Source organism: Microtus oregoni, unplaced genomic scaffold, assembly GCF_018167655.1.
Source record: "Microtus oregoni isolate MIOR12 unplaced genomic scaffold, Mior012 000121F_ref0000216, whole genome shotgun sequence".
In the NCBI taxonomy this organism is placed as follows: Eukaryota; Metazoa; Chordata; class Mammalia; order Rodentia; family Cricetidae; genus Microtus; species Microtus oregoni.
The window spans coordinates 1,927,646-1,947,999 of record NW_024544753.1 but is presented as its reverse complement, the minus strand read 5'-3'; the positions used below and the strand labels follow the sequence as shown (position 1 = coordinate 1,947,999).

At 41.2% G+C, this 20,354-nt stretch overlaps 1 protein-coding gene across 1 annotated transcript in view; it reads left to right on the top strand.

The window, feature by feature from the left end:
- The first annotated feature begins 3,388 nt into the window (after positions 1 to 3,388).
- Positions 3,389 to 20,354, top strand: part of LOC121444396 (Krueppel-like factor 8) — a 29,560-nt gene continuing 12,594 nt past the window's right edge. The window contains exons 1-2 of the mRNA XM_041646211.1: positions 3,389 to 3,424; positions 11,785 to 11,858. Of these exons, the coding sequence (XP_041502145.1) occupies positions 11,787 to 11,858 (72 nt within the window). The 5' untranslated portion in view covers positions 3,389 to 3,424; positions 11,785 to 11,786. The remainder of the gene's footprint in view (positions 3,425 to 11,784; positions 11,859 to 20,354) is intronic.

Sequence of the window (20,354 nt, the reverse complement as noted above, 5' to 3'; positions counted from 1 at the left end):
GGGTATGGGTTCCATCTCATGGAGTGAGCCTTAAGTCAAAACAGACATTGGTTGGTTACTCCCATAGGCTTTATTATTTGTAACCCTAAGTTTTAGGAATTATTTTTATTATTTTAAGTGTGTGTGTGTGTATGTCTGTCTGTCTGTCTGTCTGTCCGTCTGTCTGTGTCTATGTCTGTGTGTGAATATAAGTACTCATAGAGGCCAGAGGTGTCAGATCTCCTTGAGCCGGAATTACAGTTACTTGTGGATTCTGGAAGCCAAACTCAGTCCCTCTGCAAGAGCTGTATGTGCTCTTAAGCACAGAGCCGTTACATCCTTGAATCTAAAACCGTCTGACATTACTGAGGATAGTCTTGGACTAATGAAAAATATTTTTTTAGCAACACTTCCCAGATTTTATACATTAAGAACATAAGAATTCAAGGGATAAAATGCCCCCTTTAAAAAAGAATACGTACAGTTGTACATTGTATTGCATGACTTTCACTTAGCATGTCTTACCTTGTAAGCAGGATAGGGCTGTGGCAGCAGTGGAAATACAGTGTATAGAAAGAGGCATTTATAAAAGCTCCTACTACAGGGACATTCTTTCACGTAGCAAGTACATATATGTGCTGTTTAATCCTTGTTCCTTGGTTTCTACACAGGAAGGTGATAGTGATAGCACAGAGTTCAGCATAGCTACTGCTTGATAACTATTATTGATAATAATACCCAGCACATACATTACAGACAGAGTAACATCTGATGCCTAACCTCCAGGACATTATGGTGCAGTAATAAGGAGAAGCCGTTATAACAAACCTAGAGGTGCAGCAGGAAATGGTCAGTTCTTCCTGAGCGAATTAAATAAGGAGAGGGGATGACCTTTAGTCAATCCTTTTAAAAACGTAAGACAGAGTTTAAAGGGCCACTTCAGATAGAGAAGGTAAAGTGTTTTATGCCCCCAAGATTGGAAAAAGCCTGGGATTATCAGAGATTTCGAATCTGGGTAAGATCTAGTAGAACAGCAAAACCGCTGCTGCTTAAGATAAAGGCAGCCTCTGGATCATCACAGCAAGTGGAAGGATTCCGAGGTGTTGCCTTGAATGTTCAGGTGGTCGCTGAACTACCAGTGGGAGAAGAGATTGTTTGGGGAGCGAAGGAAAACGAGATGTTAAAAACGCATCTGAACAGAAGAGCAGTTAAGAGAATGGACCTACCTGCGGGGCACATACTGAGCTGTGACCCCCAGTTTCCTTATTCTTTTTCATAAGAAGCTGGGTGTGACAGTGCATGCCTGTAAACTCAGAACTAATGAAGCTGAGGCAGGAGACTGGTGAGTTTGAGGTCAGCCTAGGCTATAACATTAACCTGAGCTCCATTGTAAGACTACCTGTCTCAAACAAATAACACCAAAAATGAGCTGGGGATACAGCTGAGTGGTAGAGTGCTTGCTTAGAATACACCAGGCCCCGAATTCAATCCCCAGTACTCTCTGACGGGGCATAAAAATATAATGCTACCTACTTTCCAGGGTTGTTACCAGGAATAAAGGAAAATGGATGACTATAATGGTACCTGGCCCAGTGAACTGCCCATATGAGGTGCTGAAAACGTGGAACCTATTATTATTCCTTTTGCTTGGCTGCTCCTTCCCTTCTTCTCCTTTGTTCCTTCTCTCTCTTTTCCTTCCCCTTTGAAAGAACTGTGCTAGGGAAGAGACACTGGAAGGAGGCTGTGGTTATCTGTGACTTCATGAGTTTCCATTAAAATGAGCTAGAGAAGGACTTTAAGGCAAGGGCAAAAAATGCTGGAAATGTGGCTTCTAGTCTATGGATTCAGTTCTTCAGGGATGTTAGCCAATGCTTGGCGGAGAGGCGGTCTCAGGGGGTTGAGAACTCTATTCTTAGAGAGCTGGTAGCTGGGAGACTCAGAAAGCCTCTCTGAACTCTCCATGCCAGGGCCACAAGGTGTTAGGAATTCATCTTCAACTCATTTCTCCCACCTTCTCCTTCACTCTCACCTTCTCTTATCTATTGCTAGAAAATGCACTCAGCTCCAATCTCCTTTCCTCTTAAGCGTCCTCCCTAAAAAGACACTGTGACCCCTCTTGTCCTTGCTAGTGTCACGCGTTGCCATGGAGAACTGGGAGGGTAAAAATCCTCTTACAGTTACCATCTTTCTGACACTCCCTATTCTGCATCCTTTTCTTCCTGGAGATCCCTTACTCCTAGTCACCACACCCTCTCATCCTCCCCTAGAGAGCTTAAATCCTGGTGGATAGGTGAGCATGTAGGGTGTCTGAAAACCCGTCAGGGACTGAGTATTCACTGAAACTGATTTCAGTTGTACCTGCTGCTGCAGGAGGCCAACAGACGCGGCCGCCAGGGGCGAGGCCAGCTCCTAGCTCCTAGGTCTCGCCCCACCCCGTCTCCTGTCCCTCCGCCTTCTCTGCCCCACCCATCTCCACCCCCTCCTACTCCACTCCCCTCTAGCGGCCAATTGTCCCTTTTAAGGAACTCCACCCTAGGTGGAGTCCTCATGGTAGTCACACCTCTCTTCTGGGCCTAGTCTGCCAGAGAAAGAGCTAAACACTCCACCTACTCAGGTTGCCCAGCGAGCGCGCCAAGCTCTGACCCCACGGGCGTGGTGTACCAGTGGGGCGGCCAGGTACCACCGGAAGTCTCTCTGGCGCGGTCCGGCGGGAGTGCCTCCCACTCGCGTGGGAGCTCCTGCCCTGGGCTGGTGTTTTCCTATATGTTTCGACCATTTGCCGGCGCCTTTTCCTCCTTTCTTTTTAGGAAGGCGCCGGGTGTGCAGAGCTAACCGCTGCGTGGGGAGAGGGGTCCTCTGGCGCTGTCTGCTTGTGGGTCTTCACTGACTCCTTCTCCGTCTCAACTTTGCGTTCAAGTCGTGATCTGAGGTTTGGGTGCTTGGTCGGGACCCCGCCCCAGCTTTCTCGGGGAGGGCGTGAGGAGTTCTGAGGTGGGTGGAGAATGGGCTTGGCCGGAACTGAATCGGTTGAGGTAAAAGGGGAACGCAGGAGCTTTAGCGCTGGCCACTTCGCCCCGGAGAAGCCGCTGTATTTTTAGCACAGGGAAGGCTGCAGTGGGAGGATTCTTTTTAGGAAGTCTGCTCTGCCGCCCCGATTCGGGGCTTGGATGCTTGAAAGCTTTGTTTCCCTTGTTCTGAGGGTGGCCCAGCTGGGTCTGAATCGACTCCCTCCCTTTTTCGTTTCTCCCATCCTTTCCCAGCCCGGAGAAAACAGAGAGGTGGGGGACCAGGGAAGAGGAGGCTAAAGCGCGTTGCCAGGCGCGCTGTCAGACATGGGCGGGTGCGAGGGTAACAGCTGTCTTGAGATCAGCTCAGGAGTAAGAGTCTCTGGGAGGACTGCTTGAGCTCCGGACACTTCAGGAGTCCTCAGCTAGAGACAAGGGCGGTAAGTGACTCGGGAAAGAACCCACTCTCCTGTCCTCAGTCTAGGTTCTAACTCTCCCCCTCCCGCCGCCACCGATACCACCACCGATGCCGCCGCCGCCGCCAACCGCACACACCCACTTGGCTTTGGATTTTAGCAGTGAAGTGGGATGGGGGGCGTGTGAGCGGAAGGGGTAAGAACATTATGTGGAATCAAATTAAACTCAAGGGAAAATGATTTCCCTTAAGGATTGTGAAGAGAGACTAAGAGGAGGGGGTACTTCGGGGGGCCTTGTGGAAGAATTGAAAGGGAACAAGAATGGATAGGTTTGTCTAGTTCAGTCTCTCCTGTCTCGGTGCTCTCAATTCTTTTTAAGTGGTTTGTTTTAACCCCATATATCTAAAGTCTCAGCTAGAGAGAAGAGGATTTGGAAGACCAGTGATCCCACTTACTGATCCCACTTACGTCACTCCTCCCTTCCCCCAAGCAGTAGCAGGTAGAGATGCTTCTCGAAAGCTGGAGGAGGGGCAGCGAAGAGTTAAGTTGGGAGCCTGGTCTCTTGGTACTAATGGCAAGACCCCCTTCAAGGAACCTCTGAGGAGGAGCTGGTTAGGGTGTGCCAGCTCTTTTTCGGGGGGCTGAGCTTGGTTGCAGTAGGAAGCCAAAGCATAGCCCAGTCTAGGCTCCTTAAGATGTGGCCAAGAGGTTAGTTCCTGTAGGTGGATGATCAGCCAGCATTGCTGTGATTACTGGAGCGAAAGGATTTGCTTAGCTACAAGGTGAAGCTTTTTTGTACTTTTTTGGCCTTAAGAATTTTGAAGAAACTAAATCACATCCTAACAGGTGGCCAAGAGAACAATACCTTATTTTCTCTAATATTACTGTCAGTGCGAAAAAAATATATAAAGTATTTATATGCCACTTAGTGTAATAGTGACAGAGAAAAGAGAGAATAATATTTAAATTTGGATTGTAAGCTGAAGATTGTTGATTTGGGGTAATAAAAAGATCTACTTTGAAAGCCTACTACCACCACTAACTGGTTGCATGAGCACGAACCTTGCTTTTCTCCTCTGTAGGATGCATATTGGAAATTCTCACTCAGGAGATATACATGACATACGCTGCTAGTACTTGCTCTGATTTCCACTTTCCTTTTCTATTCTTCGTGGTTTTCCCGCTGGAGTACTGCTAGCCGAATTATTACTTTGCCGTCCTTAAAACACATTTCAGTCGAAGGGAACGAAGACCTGTGCAGTTTGAGTAGTTTGCACAAAGACAGGCTGGAATATATGTCTTATTTGTGATTTAACATTGTTCTCACTGGATTTTATCAGCTGCAAGAAAAAAGGCCACTAATCTGCCTATCTTCTGATTCTTTGGTCAGTTTAACCATATGATGTAACCAACAGGACCTTTGGACAGCAAACCAGTGATTCAGAAATGATTTCATCCTCTTCTTCAAAGTTTGGGGGTAACCCTTATAAGAGAGACATTAATCCTTGCTAACTGCTGGTGAGACAGTCTAGGCACAGCGTGTCTTCAGGTTAGTTTTAGAGGGCAACTAGGCAGAAATACAGGGTGGTAGAATTCTACCTTCCGAAGTGTAAGTGACATGTTCAGTCTGTTCTCCAGACCCGTTGGACTTCACGTCATCAGAATGCTAGAGAACCCTCTTGCTTTCGGATCTCAGAGGAAAGAAAATTGGTGGGAAAAATGATGGCCACAACTACCCTTATTTTTCTGGTATATGCATTTCAGAGATGAGGCTCTTAGTAGGTCTGCTATTTGTTTTTGTTTTTTTTTTTATTGCCAAGGTACCAAGACTAGATATTATTAGTCTTTCCAGAATGTTCTGTTTCCATGTGAGGAGGTAGAGATTGGGCACTCACGCTATTGTACTCTGGCAGGGGCTTATTAATGTTTGATACATTTAGATGTTTTATTTATTTTCTTATTTATATTTTTATTATGTTTATTTATGTGCTTTTTTATGTGTCTAAATGAGTAAATTGCTGCTTGTGTGAAGGAACCAGAATTACTGGTGATGGTGAGCTGCCCAGCATGGTTGTGGGGAACCAAACCTGGGTCCTCTAGAAGAGCAGGAAGCACTCTTCAGATGTAGCGGTCCCTCCAGCTCAGGACATTTATGTTTACCTTAGGTTTGAGTCACTTCTACTTTATGAGCTCACTTAAATTGTTAAGTGAAGGAAAAAGAGTTTGGGGATACGTAATTCATTTACAAATTGACATACTGGATGTTGGAAACTGGAGAAAAATGGTATTTTGTTTGTTTGTTTCTTAGTATTTTGGGACATTGAAACCAGTATCTGGTATATCATTGGAATTTTTTTTTCAAAAGCAACAGGGTCTTACTTTGTAACCAGACTGGCCTGGCTCGCAATCCTCCCGCCTCAACCTCCTGAGTGCTGGGATGAAAGGTGTGCGCCACCACCGCTCCGCGCACTGAGGCATTTTTAAAGCTCATTTTGTTTTAAAGTTCTGCTGCATTTTGGTTCTTTGTATTCAGAACTAAGTCCCCAGTTCTGTTGAGACTCCATGACACTCACTGTGCCTTCATGGTACTTACCCAATCACCTTTTCCTTGGAACAATTTGGTACATAGTTTGTAGATTATCATCTAAAGTCTTACTCTTTTTTTTTTTTTTTTAGTTTTGTGAGACAAGGTTTCTCTGTACAACAGTCCCGGCTGTCCTGCAATTGACTCTGCAGACCAGGCTGGCCTCACAGAGATCCACTGCTTCTGTCCTGTGCTGGGATTAAAAGCAGTCACCACCGCCAGCACCGCCTCGGGGAGCCTAAGGTCTTACTGCCATATATTTTGTAAGTGAAGGGAAAACTGATGGGTGTGATTGACCTAAATGATCATCCAGTGTGGTTACAATTTAACTGCTAAGTAGAGTCTGAATAGATGGGAGTTGGCTCTTGGACTGAGGACGGTGTGAGACCACGTTTGGTTTTCTTTCTGACTTACGGACTCTTTTTTTATTTCTTTAGATTTTATAAGTAGAAGTCGGGTTTCTGTTCTTTTTATTAACCCCAATTTAACTTCATCATCTAGTCTCTTATTTCTAAAATGATACGGCCCTTTTTAGTTGTAAGTAATGTATTTAAGTGACTGGTCTCACCAACTTTGCTGTTTTGAGTGCTTTACTTTAATGTTGTTAATGTTGTGTGCCTAAAGGGGACAAATATAAATTATTGAGCAGGAAGTTACTTATAAATGTCCAGAACATACTAGATATATAATACGCTAAAAGATGTTATCTGTATATTTAGGTTCTTTTAAGCCTAACGTGGATTTTGTTTTTTGTTTGTTTGTGGTGCTGGAAATTGAATTTAAGGGTCGTGCATATATAAGTGTTCTGCCACCGAACTGCGTCCCTAGTCTGTGAGAGTTTGAAGGTTCAATAATGTAACGCTAGATAATGTTAAGATACTGCAAACCTGCTAGGTGGTTGTGGTTGTGCACTCCTTTAATCCCTGCTCTCGGGAGGCAGGCCGATCTCATAGTTTGGGGCCAGCGTGGTCTACAGAGTGAGTTCCAGGACATTCAGGGCTACACAGAGAAACCCTGTCTTGAAAAACCAGCGCCCCCTCCCTCCCAAAAGCAGCTTATTTCAAACCGCTGAAATTTTGGTATTTTGTTGTAACCACTACCTTCTAAAATAGGGCCTATTTTCACCACTAGAGTTAGCCGCTGCTCATTCAGGACTTTCCCTTTCCTTGTTCTACAACTTGCCATTAACATTACCTTGGTGAAGTTATTTAAACTATGCATTTGAATGTTCTCCTGTTTTTTTTTTTTTTTTTTTTTTTTTTTTTTTTTTTTTTGGTTTTTCGAGACAGGGTTTCTCTGTGGCTTTGGAGCCTGTCCCCCTGTGAATTGGAGATCACTGTAGAGACTACTTGTGGTTGAATGGCAGTGAGGAACATATTGCTCACAGTGAAATGCTTGTGAAAATTCATTTTGTCAAAATGCTTTAAGAATATGTGAAAGCATAAAGTATAAACAGAAAATGTATTTGTGCTTCTCATGTCTTTGGAACAAAATAGAAGCTTTTTCTTCCTTCTTAGTTTCCTTATCTACCTAGTTAGCTAACTGTTTTGTTGCCTGTCTTTGTTCCCCAACATCTTTTCTGTTATCCTAAAAATTGCCGCAACCTTAATTTAGACCAAATGCTTAATATATCCAAATACAGCTCATACAAATGTTTTGTTTTCTCTAAAATTGTTGTAACTTCTCATTTAACAGATTGTTTATTTTTTCTTAACAGATGTATTTTAAATAGGTAACATTTCATATGGTTCAAGACCCATATAGGTTTATAAAAATGCCTCGTTGTTCTATGTCGCTGTAGAATTTTTTACTCTATGAGTAAGCCATGATTTATTTAACCACTCTTCTATTGATCAGCATTTGGGATATTTCCAGATGTCTGTAGCGATTCTTTAATAAGAAGGAAAACTCAGTAAGTAGTATATATAGTGTTGTTATAACAAAATACCACTAACTGGGTGCTTTAAACAACAGAAATTCTGTTTTTCTAGTTCTAGAGGCTAGGATCAAGAGATCAAGGTTTCAGCATAGGCTGATGTGTCATGAGGGCCGCTTTCCTAACTCCCAGATGGCTGCATTCTTTGCTGTGTACTCAACCAATGTCTTCCTTTGTTTAAGTGAAGAGACAGCACTCTCCTGTGTTTCTTCTTAAGGGATTAATCTTCTGTGATTAGAGCACTACCTGTATGACCTCATTTACTTTTAATTATTTCCATAAAGGCCATATCTCTAATAGCTCAGGAGTGAGGGCTTTCACACATGAATGGGGGGGGGGGGCATGAAGGCACTTTGCCTAATTTCATACTCTTAAAAATTGGCTGATTGCCAACATTTTGAAGTTGGATTTCATTTAAAATCTAGATTCCATTTTCTCATAAGTAATTAGATGATAGAATAAGGTAAGATTTTATATATTTCAGAGCATTGAGTCGTTGCTGCTGTGGCCTTTTATTCTTTTTCTCAATTGATACTTAAGTGCTGTGTGCCACTTGTGATTGCTGCACATTTTGTCTTATGATTAGTCCCACAATTAGTGGGTACCTTTACTCTCTTTGTCAATAATAGACCTTATTGTGACGGAATGAAAGGACCTCCATTCTTGTTTTCTACTTTACGTAACTATTCCAAAGTCCATGGTTGTCATATTTTTTTCATTTAAAAAATTTTGTTCTTTGAGAATTTTATACATGTATATAATGAAATATGTACATATCCACCTCTCATTTCCCTCTTTCCAACTTTCCTCCGAATGCCATCCCAACTTCATTTTCTCCTCCTCTTTTTTTAAAAAAAAAAAAACACTAAGTCTACTCAGTGCTCCTGATATGTGCATGGATGTGGAGCCATCTACTGGAGGGAGCCGATGCTACCTACTAATGGCCACACCCCCAAAGAATGTTTCTCTGACTCAGCAACAATAGCATCTTAGTTAGAGGCCAAGCCTTGTGGGTTTCTCCATTCCTGCTGAACTTTTGTAGTTCTTGTGTAGGTAACCATAGCTGCTGTGAGTTCATGAGTGTAATAGCCATGCCATCTCTAGAAGAAAACATTCAAGTATTTTTAGGTAGAAAAAGAACTTTTGTATTGAGCTGGTTTCAAATCCCAGCGCAATCATTTCCATCTTACATGGCTTTAGCATTGCTTAATCGCTTTGATCCTGTATTTCCTTTCGTGTGTATGGCGTTAACAGTAGTGTCACTTTTATTGTTGTGTAAGAGAAAATGGGGCTTAAAAATCGTCATCTGAGGTACCTAGTCCAACCACCACAGTGGATACTCAGAAGCAACCCCTTTCCAGCACTGCCCTGACTCTCTATTTTCTTACAAGACATATAATAAAGTGAAGTGCAAAATATATATGTGCTACGGTTCTTTATTTTTCTAGTAATAAAAATATAGGTGATACTTTAAAAAAATGGAATCTCAAAATTCTAAAACATGCTCCCCCCCCTTTATTTTTCTGTGTAAACCAGGCTAGTCTCAAACTCAGAGATCCACCTGCCCCTGGCTTCCTGAGTACTGGAATTAAAGGTGTGTACCATCACTGCCTAGCTCTCTTGTACATTTATTTACTTAAGAAACCTACAATAATCTATGTGCTAGTGCTGTTATTATCATAAGGAACTCAGAATTCTTGCCCAATTTGTTGTTGATGCAAAACTGATTATTACAAAATTTTGAGCTGGTGGTGTTTATAATCCAAGTACTTCAGAAACCAAGGCGGGGGAGGGGGTTGTTCTGAGTTCCAGGCTAGCATGGATTACAACATAGTGAGACCCCCATCTCAATGAAAAGAAAGGAAAAGAAGAAGGCAAATGCAGTAGGGAGAGGGTGGTTTGCATATTTGGAGCCAAGATATAACAACATAAAAAGTAAACATTGAACTTAAAATCAGTTATTTCATCTATTGATTATCAGGAAATTAGGAAATCATTTCTAGCTGAAAAGCAGTAATAATACGCAAGGAACCTCCTTGGGAAATATAAAAGAAAACTTCTGAGCCACTATCAAAATTTAGACAATTTTGACAGTTAAAATTGTTGTCTCCAATTTCATTTGAAAATTCAGAGGCTATACTAGGCATAATACTACCAATTTGGACTCTAGGTGAGTCAAGCATATGGGCACAAAGCAAATGCAGCAGAGATATTGATCTGAGCCTATGAATCACATTTTCTGACATGAAAAAGGTGTTTTTCTCTGTAAAATGCGATTTGTCCGTCTAGAACTACAGGATTTCACATTATCGTTTGCAGAGCCGTAATGCTTCAATAGAGCCTCCCAGGGTTAAATCAGTGGGGGAAGTGTATACTAAGGAATAAGAACAATTAGGACCAGAGCTTGGAAAACTTTGACTTCTAACAGAATTGAAGCTCTTGTCACACACCCCTGGATGTAGTCTAAGGACCAAGGACATTGTCTGCAACTATAATAGATGCTCAACAAATTTCTGAAGGCTTATCATAATGCTGACAAAAAAAGGAGCAAGGGGTCAGGGCTGGTATTTTAGGCTTGTAATCCCAGCTTTCACCAGGGTAAGGCAGGAGCATTTGCTTGTGTTTGAAACCAGGCTGAGCCACACAGTGAGTTCCAGGCCATCTTAGGCTACAGTATAAAACCCTGCCTTACTCTCACAGAAAGAAAAAGGGAGTAAAGAATGGAGGGAGGGGAGGGCTTCTTAGTAAAAACAAGAGTTGGGAAATGTAGGAAAGCGTGAACTAAAGCTGCAGAGGCTGCGTATGAAACACACTGGAGTGGTAACGGTAACTTGAAGGGAGAGGTGCTGGGAGGACTAGCTAAGTGGTTTCCAGTTCCTAACTTGAGGTGCTGGGAGGACTAGCTAAGTGGTTTCCAGTTCCTAACTTGAGAAAGAGGTGTGGAGGTAGAAGAAGGGTTATGTCAGATAATGCTCTTGTAACCCAAAGGGGGCACTCGTAACTAGAAGCATTTGATTGACTGCTGCCAGGAAAGCCTGGACAAGTGTTGCAGAATTATTTCCTTTGCATTCATAGCATCCTTGGCTAGTTGTTATTTCTAGCTAGGACTAATTGCAAGGCATCTATTGTCTGGTCTCCTTTGTTTGGTTCCTCTGGGTTAAGATAGGACAGGGTGGAGGAGGCACAAGTATGATCTGAAATTGACTGGCTAATTTGTAGGTAAGCTGTAGATTTTGCTTTGTTTCCTTGGCCCCTGTTTTCCTCTCTGGTGAAACTGAACTGTAGATAAAGCAAACAAAAGCTATTCCAGAGGAAAATGTAGGTGCTTTTTATAAGATGACTGATGGTTCAAGGTATTGAAATGAAGCTATCAACAACATCTCTTCGTAAGAGGGACAGCTATGTATAGTATAGAGGAAGAGGAAAACTGCTTTTAGCTATGCTTGACTTACAGATTTAAAATGCATAGACAAAAATGGTTTGTTGGTTTGTCTTTGTACATATATTACTCACATAAATAGTTGTTAAAAGTCCTTAGTGAAAACAAAGACAGGACCAGGATCGGAAATATTTTGGAACTATAGAAGTATGCTGATAATCACTGAAACAGGACAGGTTGGAGAGGTTTGTAGAAATAGGTTCACTTACATGAAGGAAGGGAAGTACTTATAGTATGTAGGCAGCCAGTGTCTTTTCCTTGAGTAGATTAACTTAGAATGTTCTAATAACTTTTTAGCATAAGTTTCGTCTGAAAAACTGTTTGTAGAGAATGGATGGGTGAAACCAAGTGTACATGTCACACTCTATGCATATAATGGGGTCAGCATTGTTCTGAAAGCTGTTTGCCCTTTGTGTCTTTTCTAGATATGGATCACCTCATGAACAGCTTGGAGGTCCAACTTAATTCAGAAAGAGGATCAATGCAGGCATTCAGACAGGTGAGTTTTGGGGAGTTGAATATCTCTTAAGCTTTGCAGAATTGAAGCCCCATTTTTAAATGACATGTATGGAAAATGAGAAGGGATAAAAGAAGGTAGCTTTGTCCAGAATTAATTGAATGTCTGGGTGTGGATTTCTGTGTGGCCTCGAAGAAACAGCTTTGTATTGTCCTTGTATTCTTTGGCGAAGAACAATGATAATTTATTTAGCACTGTCCCAGATTTCAGATACGGTGAAAATTGTGTGCTTTCCTTCATTTCCTTTCTTCAGTAGCCAAGTTGAACAGAGTATATGAGGGTTTTCGAAGGAAGCATCCTGTTGACTCTACTTCCCTGCTGTTTTCCTTGAGCACCCTGGCCAATACTTTTGCTGTGTGTGTGTGTGTGTGTGTGTGTGTGTGTGTGTGTGTGTAGAAAAAAAGATAGAAGCACGCACACACACACACACACACACACACACGGATATTATATATAGATATAATTTTTAAAAAATTGGCTCCTGTGATTATAGAGGTATTGCAAGTCCAAAACCTAATGGACTGGATCAACAGACTACAGAGTTAGAAAAAGCTGCAGTTTGAGTCTCCAAACACTGTTGGCAGAATCCTTGTACCCAACATGGTGGTACAAGTCTGTAATCCCTCTACTCAGAAGGTTGAACCAGGAAGAGTATGAGTTCTAGCCCAAGGAGATCCTGTCTAAAAAGAAAAAAAAGCAATTCTTTCTTTCACTGTGAAAATCGATGTCAGTGTCCTGGTTTGCTTCTGTTGTTATGATAAACACCATGACCGAAAAAGCAGCCTGGGGAGGACAGGCTTTATTTATTATAGTTCATAATCAAGGAAATCAAGGCACAAATTTAAAGGTAGGAATCTAGAGACAGGAACTGAAGCAGAGACCACTGAGAAACAGGGCTTGTTTCCCTCTCCTGCTTGGCTTGTAACCAGGCTTTATTTGCCCAGTGATGGCTCCTCCCAAACCAAACATTAAAAAATTACCCCACTAAGAGTCTAATCTGATGGAGAAAATTTCTCAGTTGAAAATCCATCTTTCTATGTATGTCTATGACACTTAGTCTTTGTTTTATTTTTTTTAAGATTTATTTACTGTGTATACAGTGTTCTGCCTGCGCACCAGCAGAGGGCACCAGATTTCATTATAGATGTTTGTGAGTCACCATATGGTTGCTGGGAATTGAACTCAGGACCTCTGGAAGAGCAGCCAGTGCTCTTAACCTCTGAGCCATCTCTACAGCTTAGTCATTGATTTATTTAGGGCTTTAATAATTTATTAAAGCCTCTTCACTTTATGGAAGTGGTTTATTACAGGTCCAGTGATTTAAATATTTGTCCTATTGGGGAAAAAAAGAGGCTAGTTGTGATATTCCACATCTTTAATCCTCTATTCAGGAGCTCGAGGTAATCAGATCTCTGAGTTCAAGGCCAGCCTGGTCTACATATCAAGTTTCAGGCCAACAGTGATTGCATAGTGAGACTCTGTCTCCAACCAAACAAACAGAAACATGTAGAAAACTGTTTAACCAACCATCTGACACTGCTATCCAACTAAGTTTTCATACAATATTAACAATCACTGGTCTTGATGTTTGCGTTTTACAGCAAAGAAAACTGGTCTTGAATGATGTGAAGAAGTATTTATTTTTTGAGATGGGTTCTATTATTCCATAGGCCTGACTGGACAGGAGCTTGCTGTGTAACTCTGGGCATCCGCACACTCATAGCAATCCTCTTGTCAGGCTCTTCAGTTCTGGGCTTTCAGGCAAGGTATGGTGCCTAGATGTTCAGGGTTGAGTCATAAGACTGCATAAGTGAGCCCCAAATACAATCAGAATTACCTTGAAAAATCTGTTAAAATTGCATGGAAATTGAATATCCAAATCTCTCTATATAATATTCATCTGATTCTTTCCATCTTTTTAACCTGTCAATAGTGATGGGTTGCTAGTCCTTATTTAGTCCCAGGTGAAATCTCTGGGTTACATTTAGGAGTCATATCTGCCATATATATGCTGTGTGTGTGTGTGTGTGTGTGTGTGTGTGTGTGTGTGTGTATACATATATCATTTTCTTGAGGTCAGTCCTCAATATATAGGTCTTGTTGGCCTGGTACTCAGTATATAAACCAGGCTAGCCTTGAACTCAGGGTAATCCTCCTGCTTCCTTCTTGTCAAGTTTTATTTAGAATTGGAGGTGTGTACCACCAGGGCCAGCTAATGAGTCCTATTTTTAAGCAGTGAATGATTGGTCCATGGCGTATAATTGGATTTAAGTTACGTATGCATTTGGATGAGGGTCCTCTGTAGTGTTTTAATGATGTTAAATTGAATTGAATATCTTGTTTATCTTTGTAACTGCTGCCATTTAGAAACTATCAGTACATCAAAAACTTCCTAATTGTGCAAAACATCGCTGGAGCTTGGTCATAGTGGTACTAAGAGAAAGCTTTCTGACTCAGGAGACACCTGCTTCTCTCCATTTTCTGTATTTCTATATATTCATACCATGCAGAGCGGCACTTGACTGCCACCCATCTTTTGTTTCTAGTTTTTGGTTACTTTCTTGAAGTGGAATCTCTTGGTTGAAACTTGTGAGTGCCTTGTTATAACCTACATGTCTCTTTCCATGTATGTCCTTTGACTGTTAGCATATTACAACTTTTTAAAAAATATTTATTTATTTATTATGTATACAATATTCTGTCTGCGTGTATTCCTGGAGGCCAGACGAGGGTACCAGATCCCATTACAGATGGTTGTGAGCCACCATGTGGTTGCTGGGAATTGAACTCAGGACCTTTTGAAGAGCAGGCAATGCTCTTAACCTCTGAGCCATCTCTCCAGCCCCCATTCTACAACTTTTTTACAGTCTTTCTTACACACATACACACACACACACACACACACACACACACACACACACATACACGTGCTCTCTTTCTCTCTCTCGATCTGCATCAAGACACTTTGTCCCTTAATAGCTGGAAATAATCACACTCTCCTGTTAAACTTCATCAGAACTGCCACACACCCCCAAATGAACAGTTTTTCTATATCTAGTGGAGATATATATGTATTTCTGAGAGGTTTCCAGTGACATATTTTCTTAATTTTTTTTTGCCCACCAGGACTGTGCCTAAATGAGTCTGTCCAATCCTCATCACATTTAGGAGTCCAAATTTCAATTCTATCTCTTCTATAAAATTTCCCCTGACAATCGAATGCCCATGGATCTCTAGTGCACTCATAGTCCCAGAATGCTAATTGATTTCTAGCAGTTATTCACATAGTTCCGTTCACTTCTTGTCCTATATTGTCAGCTGTAGCATGGAAATATCTCACATCTTACTGTTGATGATTTTCATTTCTTGCTTCCCCTTTCTCTCTTTTTAAGATTTATTTTTTAGTGGCATGTAAATGTGTGTCTGTATGTGGCCGTGTGCATATGGATGCAGGAGCTCTGGAGGCCAGGGGCATCGGATTCCCTTGGAGCCTGAGTGACAGGTGGTCGTGGGCTGCTCACTGTGTATAAACAAATCTATTCTCTCAGAATCCTAGAAGCATAAGTCTGCCACTGCCCTGGACTATCAAATTGTCATATCAGTTGACATAGTGACAACATAGTTTCTTACCTTTTCACACACCTGGAAGATACAGGCGTTCCTTGGTTTGTGGCCCTATCACTCTGGTATCTGTCTACCTTTGTGTTCATATCACCTTATTTTGTGGCCCCCTAGGTAATCCAGAGCGGTTGCTTTAACATCCATAATTCTATCTGTAGTTATTCTTTTCCCAACTAGGTGATGTTCCTTGATTCTGGGCACTAGGATGTGGATAAATATTTTTTGGTGACCATCTATCAACTTGGTATAAAATGTTACAACAAGCATCTAGTTGTTAAAGTAATTTTGATGATATATCATTAAAAGTAATTATACATTAAAAAGAAATGATTTCCTCTCTTTCTTTTTCTTTTTTAAATTTCAAATGAGCTACTAATATTTCTATGCTGTGTAATAAGCAAATACTTAGAACTCATATATACACAAATACGTATATGTGCACATGCATATCCTGTGGTTTTATCTCTTTGTTTTTGGGGACGGTCTCTTGTCATGTATTCTAGGCTGACCTGAAACTGAACATCCTCCAGCCTCAGTCCCCTGAGTTCTGAGATTTCAGGTGTTTGCATTTTTGATCTTGGTTTCCCCTTTTGTTATATAATGTGTTAATTATCACATTCATTAGGTTGTATAAAGAGAAATTGTCCAGTAGTGCCTTATTTCCTAATGCTACTGTGATGGCGAAGACAGAAGATTCAACATTCCTCTAGGTTTAGATTAAATTTAGCGTTTTAATAATATTCATCTCCATCCATTTTTCTCTAATACTGAAACACATCATGGCATTATTGGAGAAGGGCTGGAATTTCAGAGGGTTAAACTGGCTTTTCGACCAAACTAATGAATGTGCATAATATATGTGTACGCACACACAAGTGCACCAAGGCATGAAAATGATTAGTCGAAACCCAGAGCAAAGCTAGAAGAGACCTGTGTACAAAAACAGCTTTTATCTTTCGCTTGGGGAGGAGCCTGGGTTTTATCTTGTTACCATGACAACACTCCTTCCTCTCCTTTCTACTTACTGCGCTGCCTGCAGTATTTTGTTCTTTCATTTTCTTTCTTGTCTTGCCTTCCTACTTTAAAGCTCCACATCAGAGCTATTTCAGATAAATGAGAAGTAACAGTTTGGTTTGCCTCACTTGATTTCCCCTGCTCTCCTGAAGCCAAGGCTGTCTTCATCAGATGTTTAAGAGCTTAAATATTTATAAAAGTGACCACTTTCTTTTCTGGATTTTTTTGTAGAATTGCGTTTCTCCATGATCTTTGGTAATTTGTCAATAACGAATTTAAGAAAAATGCCAAATTAAACATTCTTTTTTTTAAAGCCTGATTAGGATACTAGGCATATGAGGAGGAGTGTGGGAAGTAAAACATCTTTAAAAGCCACTCCCAAGTTTTTGGACTTTTCCATGCACAGCCGCCTTCATAGACTCTGAAGCCCTGGAAGGCTGTAGCTTCAAGCTTTGAAATAGCAGCTTCAGAAAGTAGCCATTCCCTTTCTTTGAGAAGTGGTTAATTTTTAACTGGAGAATACTCAAAACCTGAAACTGCCCCCACATTATTGAAGGAGGAAAAAGATGAGTTCAGGAGAAAAATCTCATGGTCAAGCTTTACATCAGTTTCCATATGAGCTCTCAAACAATTAGTTATTCTGTTCGTTGAAGAATAGAATAGGGAGCCAATCCTTAGGCAACCACCAGAATGCTAGGGCTGTAACCTCATTCCTTACATGATTCTTCTTTAGAATCTGCAGGTATAACATGCTGTGTAGTGTGAGAAAAGAAAAGAATGAGGTAGTACGTGTTTGTTATTGTTTGTTTTTTTCCTTTTTTTTTTTTTACCATAGTGGATTGTTTTATATGAAATATAGGATAAATCATACCACACATGAGGATACTCTATTTTGATCATATTTAAAAGGTACACACAAACAAAAGCATTGTTTCTACTAGTAGATAAATATGGCTGTCTTTAAATCACAAACGTAATTGATGGCTGCTTCCAAGTGCAGAGGACATTTTCTTAAGGAGCTTACTTGTAGAAGCGTTGACACCCAGGAAATACTTGTTATAGGCTGGATTCATTTTGCTATAACAAGTAATATGTGAAATCAGTCTGTCCAGATGGAAAATGTAATGATATTCATTAATGAAGTTATTAAAACACTAGGATCTAAATAACCACCTTCTAACATTTGCTTCAGAGCTATGTGATGACAGCAAGAGAGAGCAATGATTTAAGCACCATTGCAGACAGTTTGAGTGAAAAATTGAGAATCCACAAAGCAGGCTTGGTCTGCAGAAGCTCAACCCAGGAGAGAGAGTTTGAACAGGGCCTGTGCCGTTATCTCTCATCAAAGCAAGAAGCATAAATGTGTTTCTACACTTTCTTTGTTCAGTTTCCATTTAGGGTGTTCTTGAATAATGTTTTCAGTAACCTGAGTAGCTGCAGATCAAGTACCAGCTTTGTGCAAGCCCTTGTGCTGATAGTAGTATCGCGGGTAGCACTCTTTGTCCTAGCAATGGCCTTGGCAAAAGAGGAAATTTACAAATAGTCTCCACTTTATATGTAAGACTCAGAGGTTTGACTTCCTTAGAATTCTAGGCCTAAAGCACGGACCCTAGAAAACACATTAAAAATTGTAACTAAGTACTTCTTTGTTGTGTCTATCTATATATCAGCACCAGTGATCTTATTAGAGAAAATATTGTATATAGGGCTGAGGAGATGCCTCAGTGGTGAACAGTGTATGCAGCTCTTGCAGAGGATCTGAGTTCAGCTGTCAGCATCCATATTAGGTTGCTCACATTCACATGGAACTCCAGGTCGAGGGAGTTCAGTTTCTTTGTGCATCTTCATATCCTTTCTTCCATCACTTCATACGCATTTCAAGCAACCTGTAAGTCACGTGTGGATTAACCTTCTTTGTGAAAGGGGCTCAAAGAAATCCCATTAGCAGAAGCAGGTGTGGCGTCAGGTGGAGACCAGAGTGATAACGTTATCAAGATCTGCTTCACTGGGGCTAAGGAGATGGATCAGTGGTTAAGAGCACTTGGTGCCCATGCAGAGGACCTGGGGTTCAGTTCCTAGCGCCTGATCTCCACAGAAACCTAGCTGCAATGTGCACATACCCACATGTGTGCACATACACATACAGACATAATTAAAGATAAAAATAAATTTTAAGAAGAAAAAAAGAAAATATTGCATCTAACAACTTTTTTAAAAATATTTATTTATTATGTATACAATGTTCTGTCTGTATGCCTACAGGCCAGAAGAGGGCGCCAGACCTCATTACAGATGGTTGTGAGCCACCATGTGGTTGCTGGGAATTGAACTCAGGACCTTTGGAAGAGCAGGCACTGCTCTTAACCACTGAGCCATCTCTCCAGCCCTGCATCTAACAACTTTTATCGTAGCTCTTTTCTCAGTATCATCAGAAGCCATCGTAAAAAAAACAAATGTGGGGCTGGAGAGATGGCTCAGTGGTTAAGAGCATTGCCTGCTCTTCCAAAGGTCCTGAGTTCAATTCCCAGCAACCACATGGTGGCTCACAACCATCTGTAATGGGGTCTGGTGCCCTCTTCTGGCCTGCAGACATACACACAGACAGAATATTGTATACATAATAAATAAATAAATATTTAAAAAATTGTGGAAATACGTGACCTTCCTGCTTTGCTTAAAGAATCTTTTTGTAAAGATTTATGTATGTATTGTAATGTTCTGTCTGCATGCATGCCTACAGGCCAGAAGAGGGCACCATATCTCATTACAAATGGTTGTGAGCCACCATGTGGTTGCTGGGACTTGAACTCTCGACTTCTGGAAGAGCAGCCAGTGGGTCTTAACTGCTGAGCCATCTCTCCAGCCTTACAGATTGTTTTGATTCTACTTTTGATACCACTGAATGAAGCTACTCTGGCAGAGACAAGTAGGAATGTAGAAAAACATGGTTGCTTAAATTGATTTGGGAGATCCAGAGATCAGTAAAGATGTTTACTAAAATAATTCTTTTTCAAAAATTTGTTTTTATGTATATGTGTGCATGCCTGTTTGTGTATATACATGTGCCCACGGTGCCAGATGCGGGGCACTGGATCCCTTGGAACTGTAGTTATACAGACAGTTGTGAGCCACCACGTGGGTGCTGGGAACTGAAATTCAGGTCCTCTGCATGGGCACCAAGTGCTCTTAACCACTGATCCATCTCCTTAGCCCCAGTGAAGCAGATCTTGATAACGTTATCACTCTGGTCTCCACCTGACGCCACACCTGCTCCTGCTAATGGGATTTTTTCTGAGCCCCTTTCACAAAGGGGGTTAATCCACATGTGAGTTACAGGTTGCTTGAGATGCTTATGAAGTGATGGAAGAAAGGATATGAAGATGCATAATGTAAAATAAAAAAGATTAGCACCAGGCCCAAATTGAGTTGGGGGCTTCCAAGTCAGCAAAGAGAAGAGATGCAGATGGAAGTCTGGTTAAGTTCTGATGGTTGAATTTAGATTCTTTTTCTGTGCCCACACTCATTCCCTTAAGACTTTTGGGGGGTGGTCCTTAAGTGAAGTCACAGCAAGAGGACGCTACCTCTCTATATTTCTTCCTTTCAGAATTCAGCTCCTTATTTTCTCTCATCAATTTTTAAAAAATAGTTACTACTGTAGTACCGTTATCATACCTTACAATTATAATTAATAAAGCTCACTCATACTGCGTGTATCCAGTTAGCAGTCGAGTTTCTCCAAGTTTCCTTTCTTTAAATGCAGTATTATTCGTCTCTCACTGCTCTCCGGTCATTGGCAGAAATTTAATAGCTTTGCTCATGTCACTGTACTCTTCTGCTACCCAG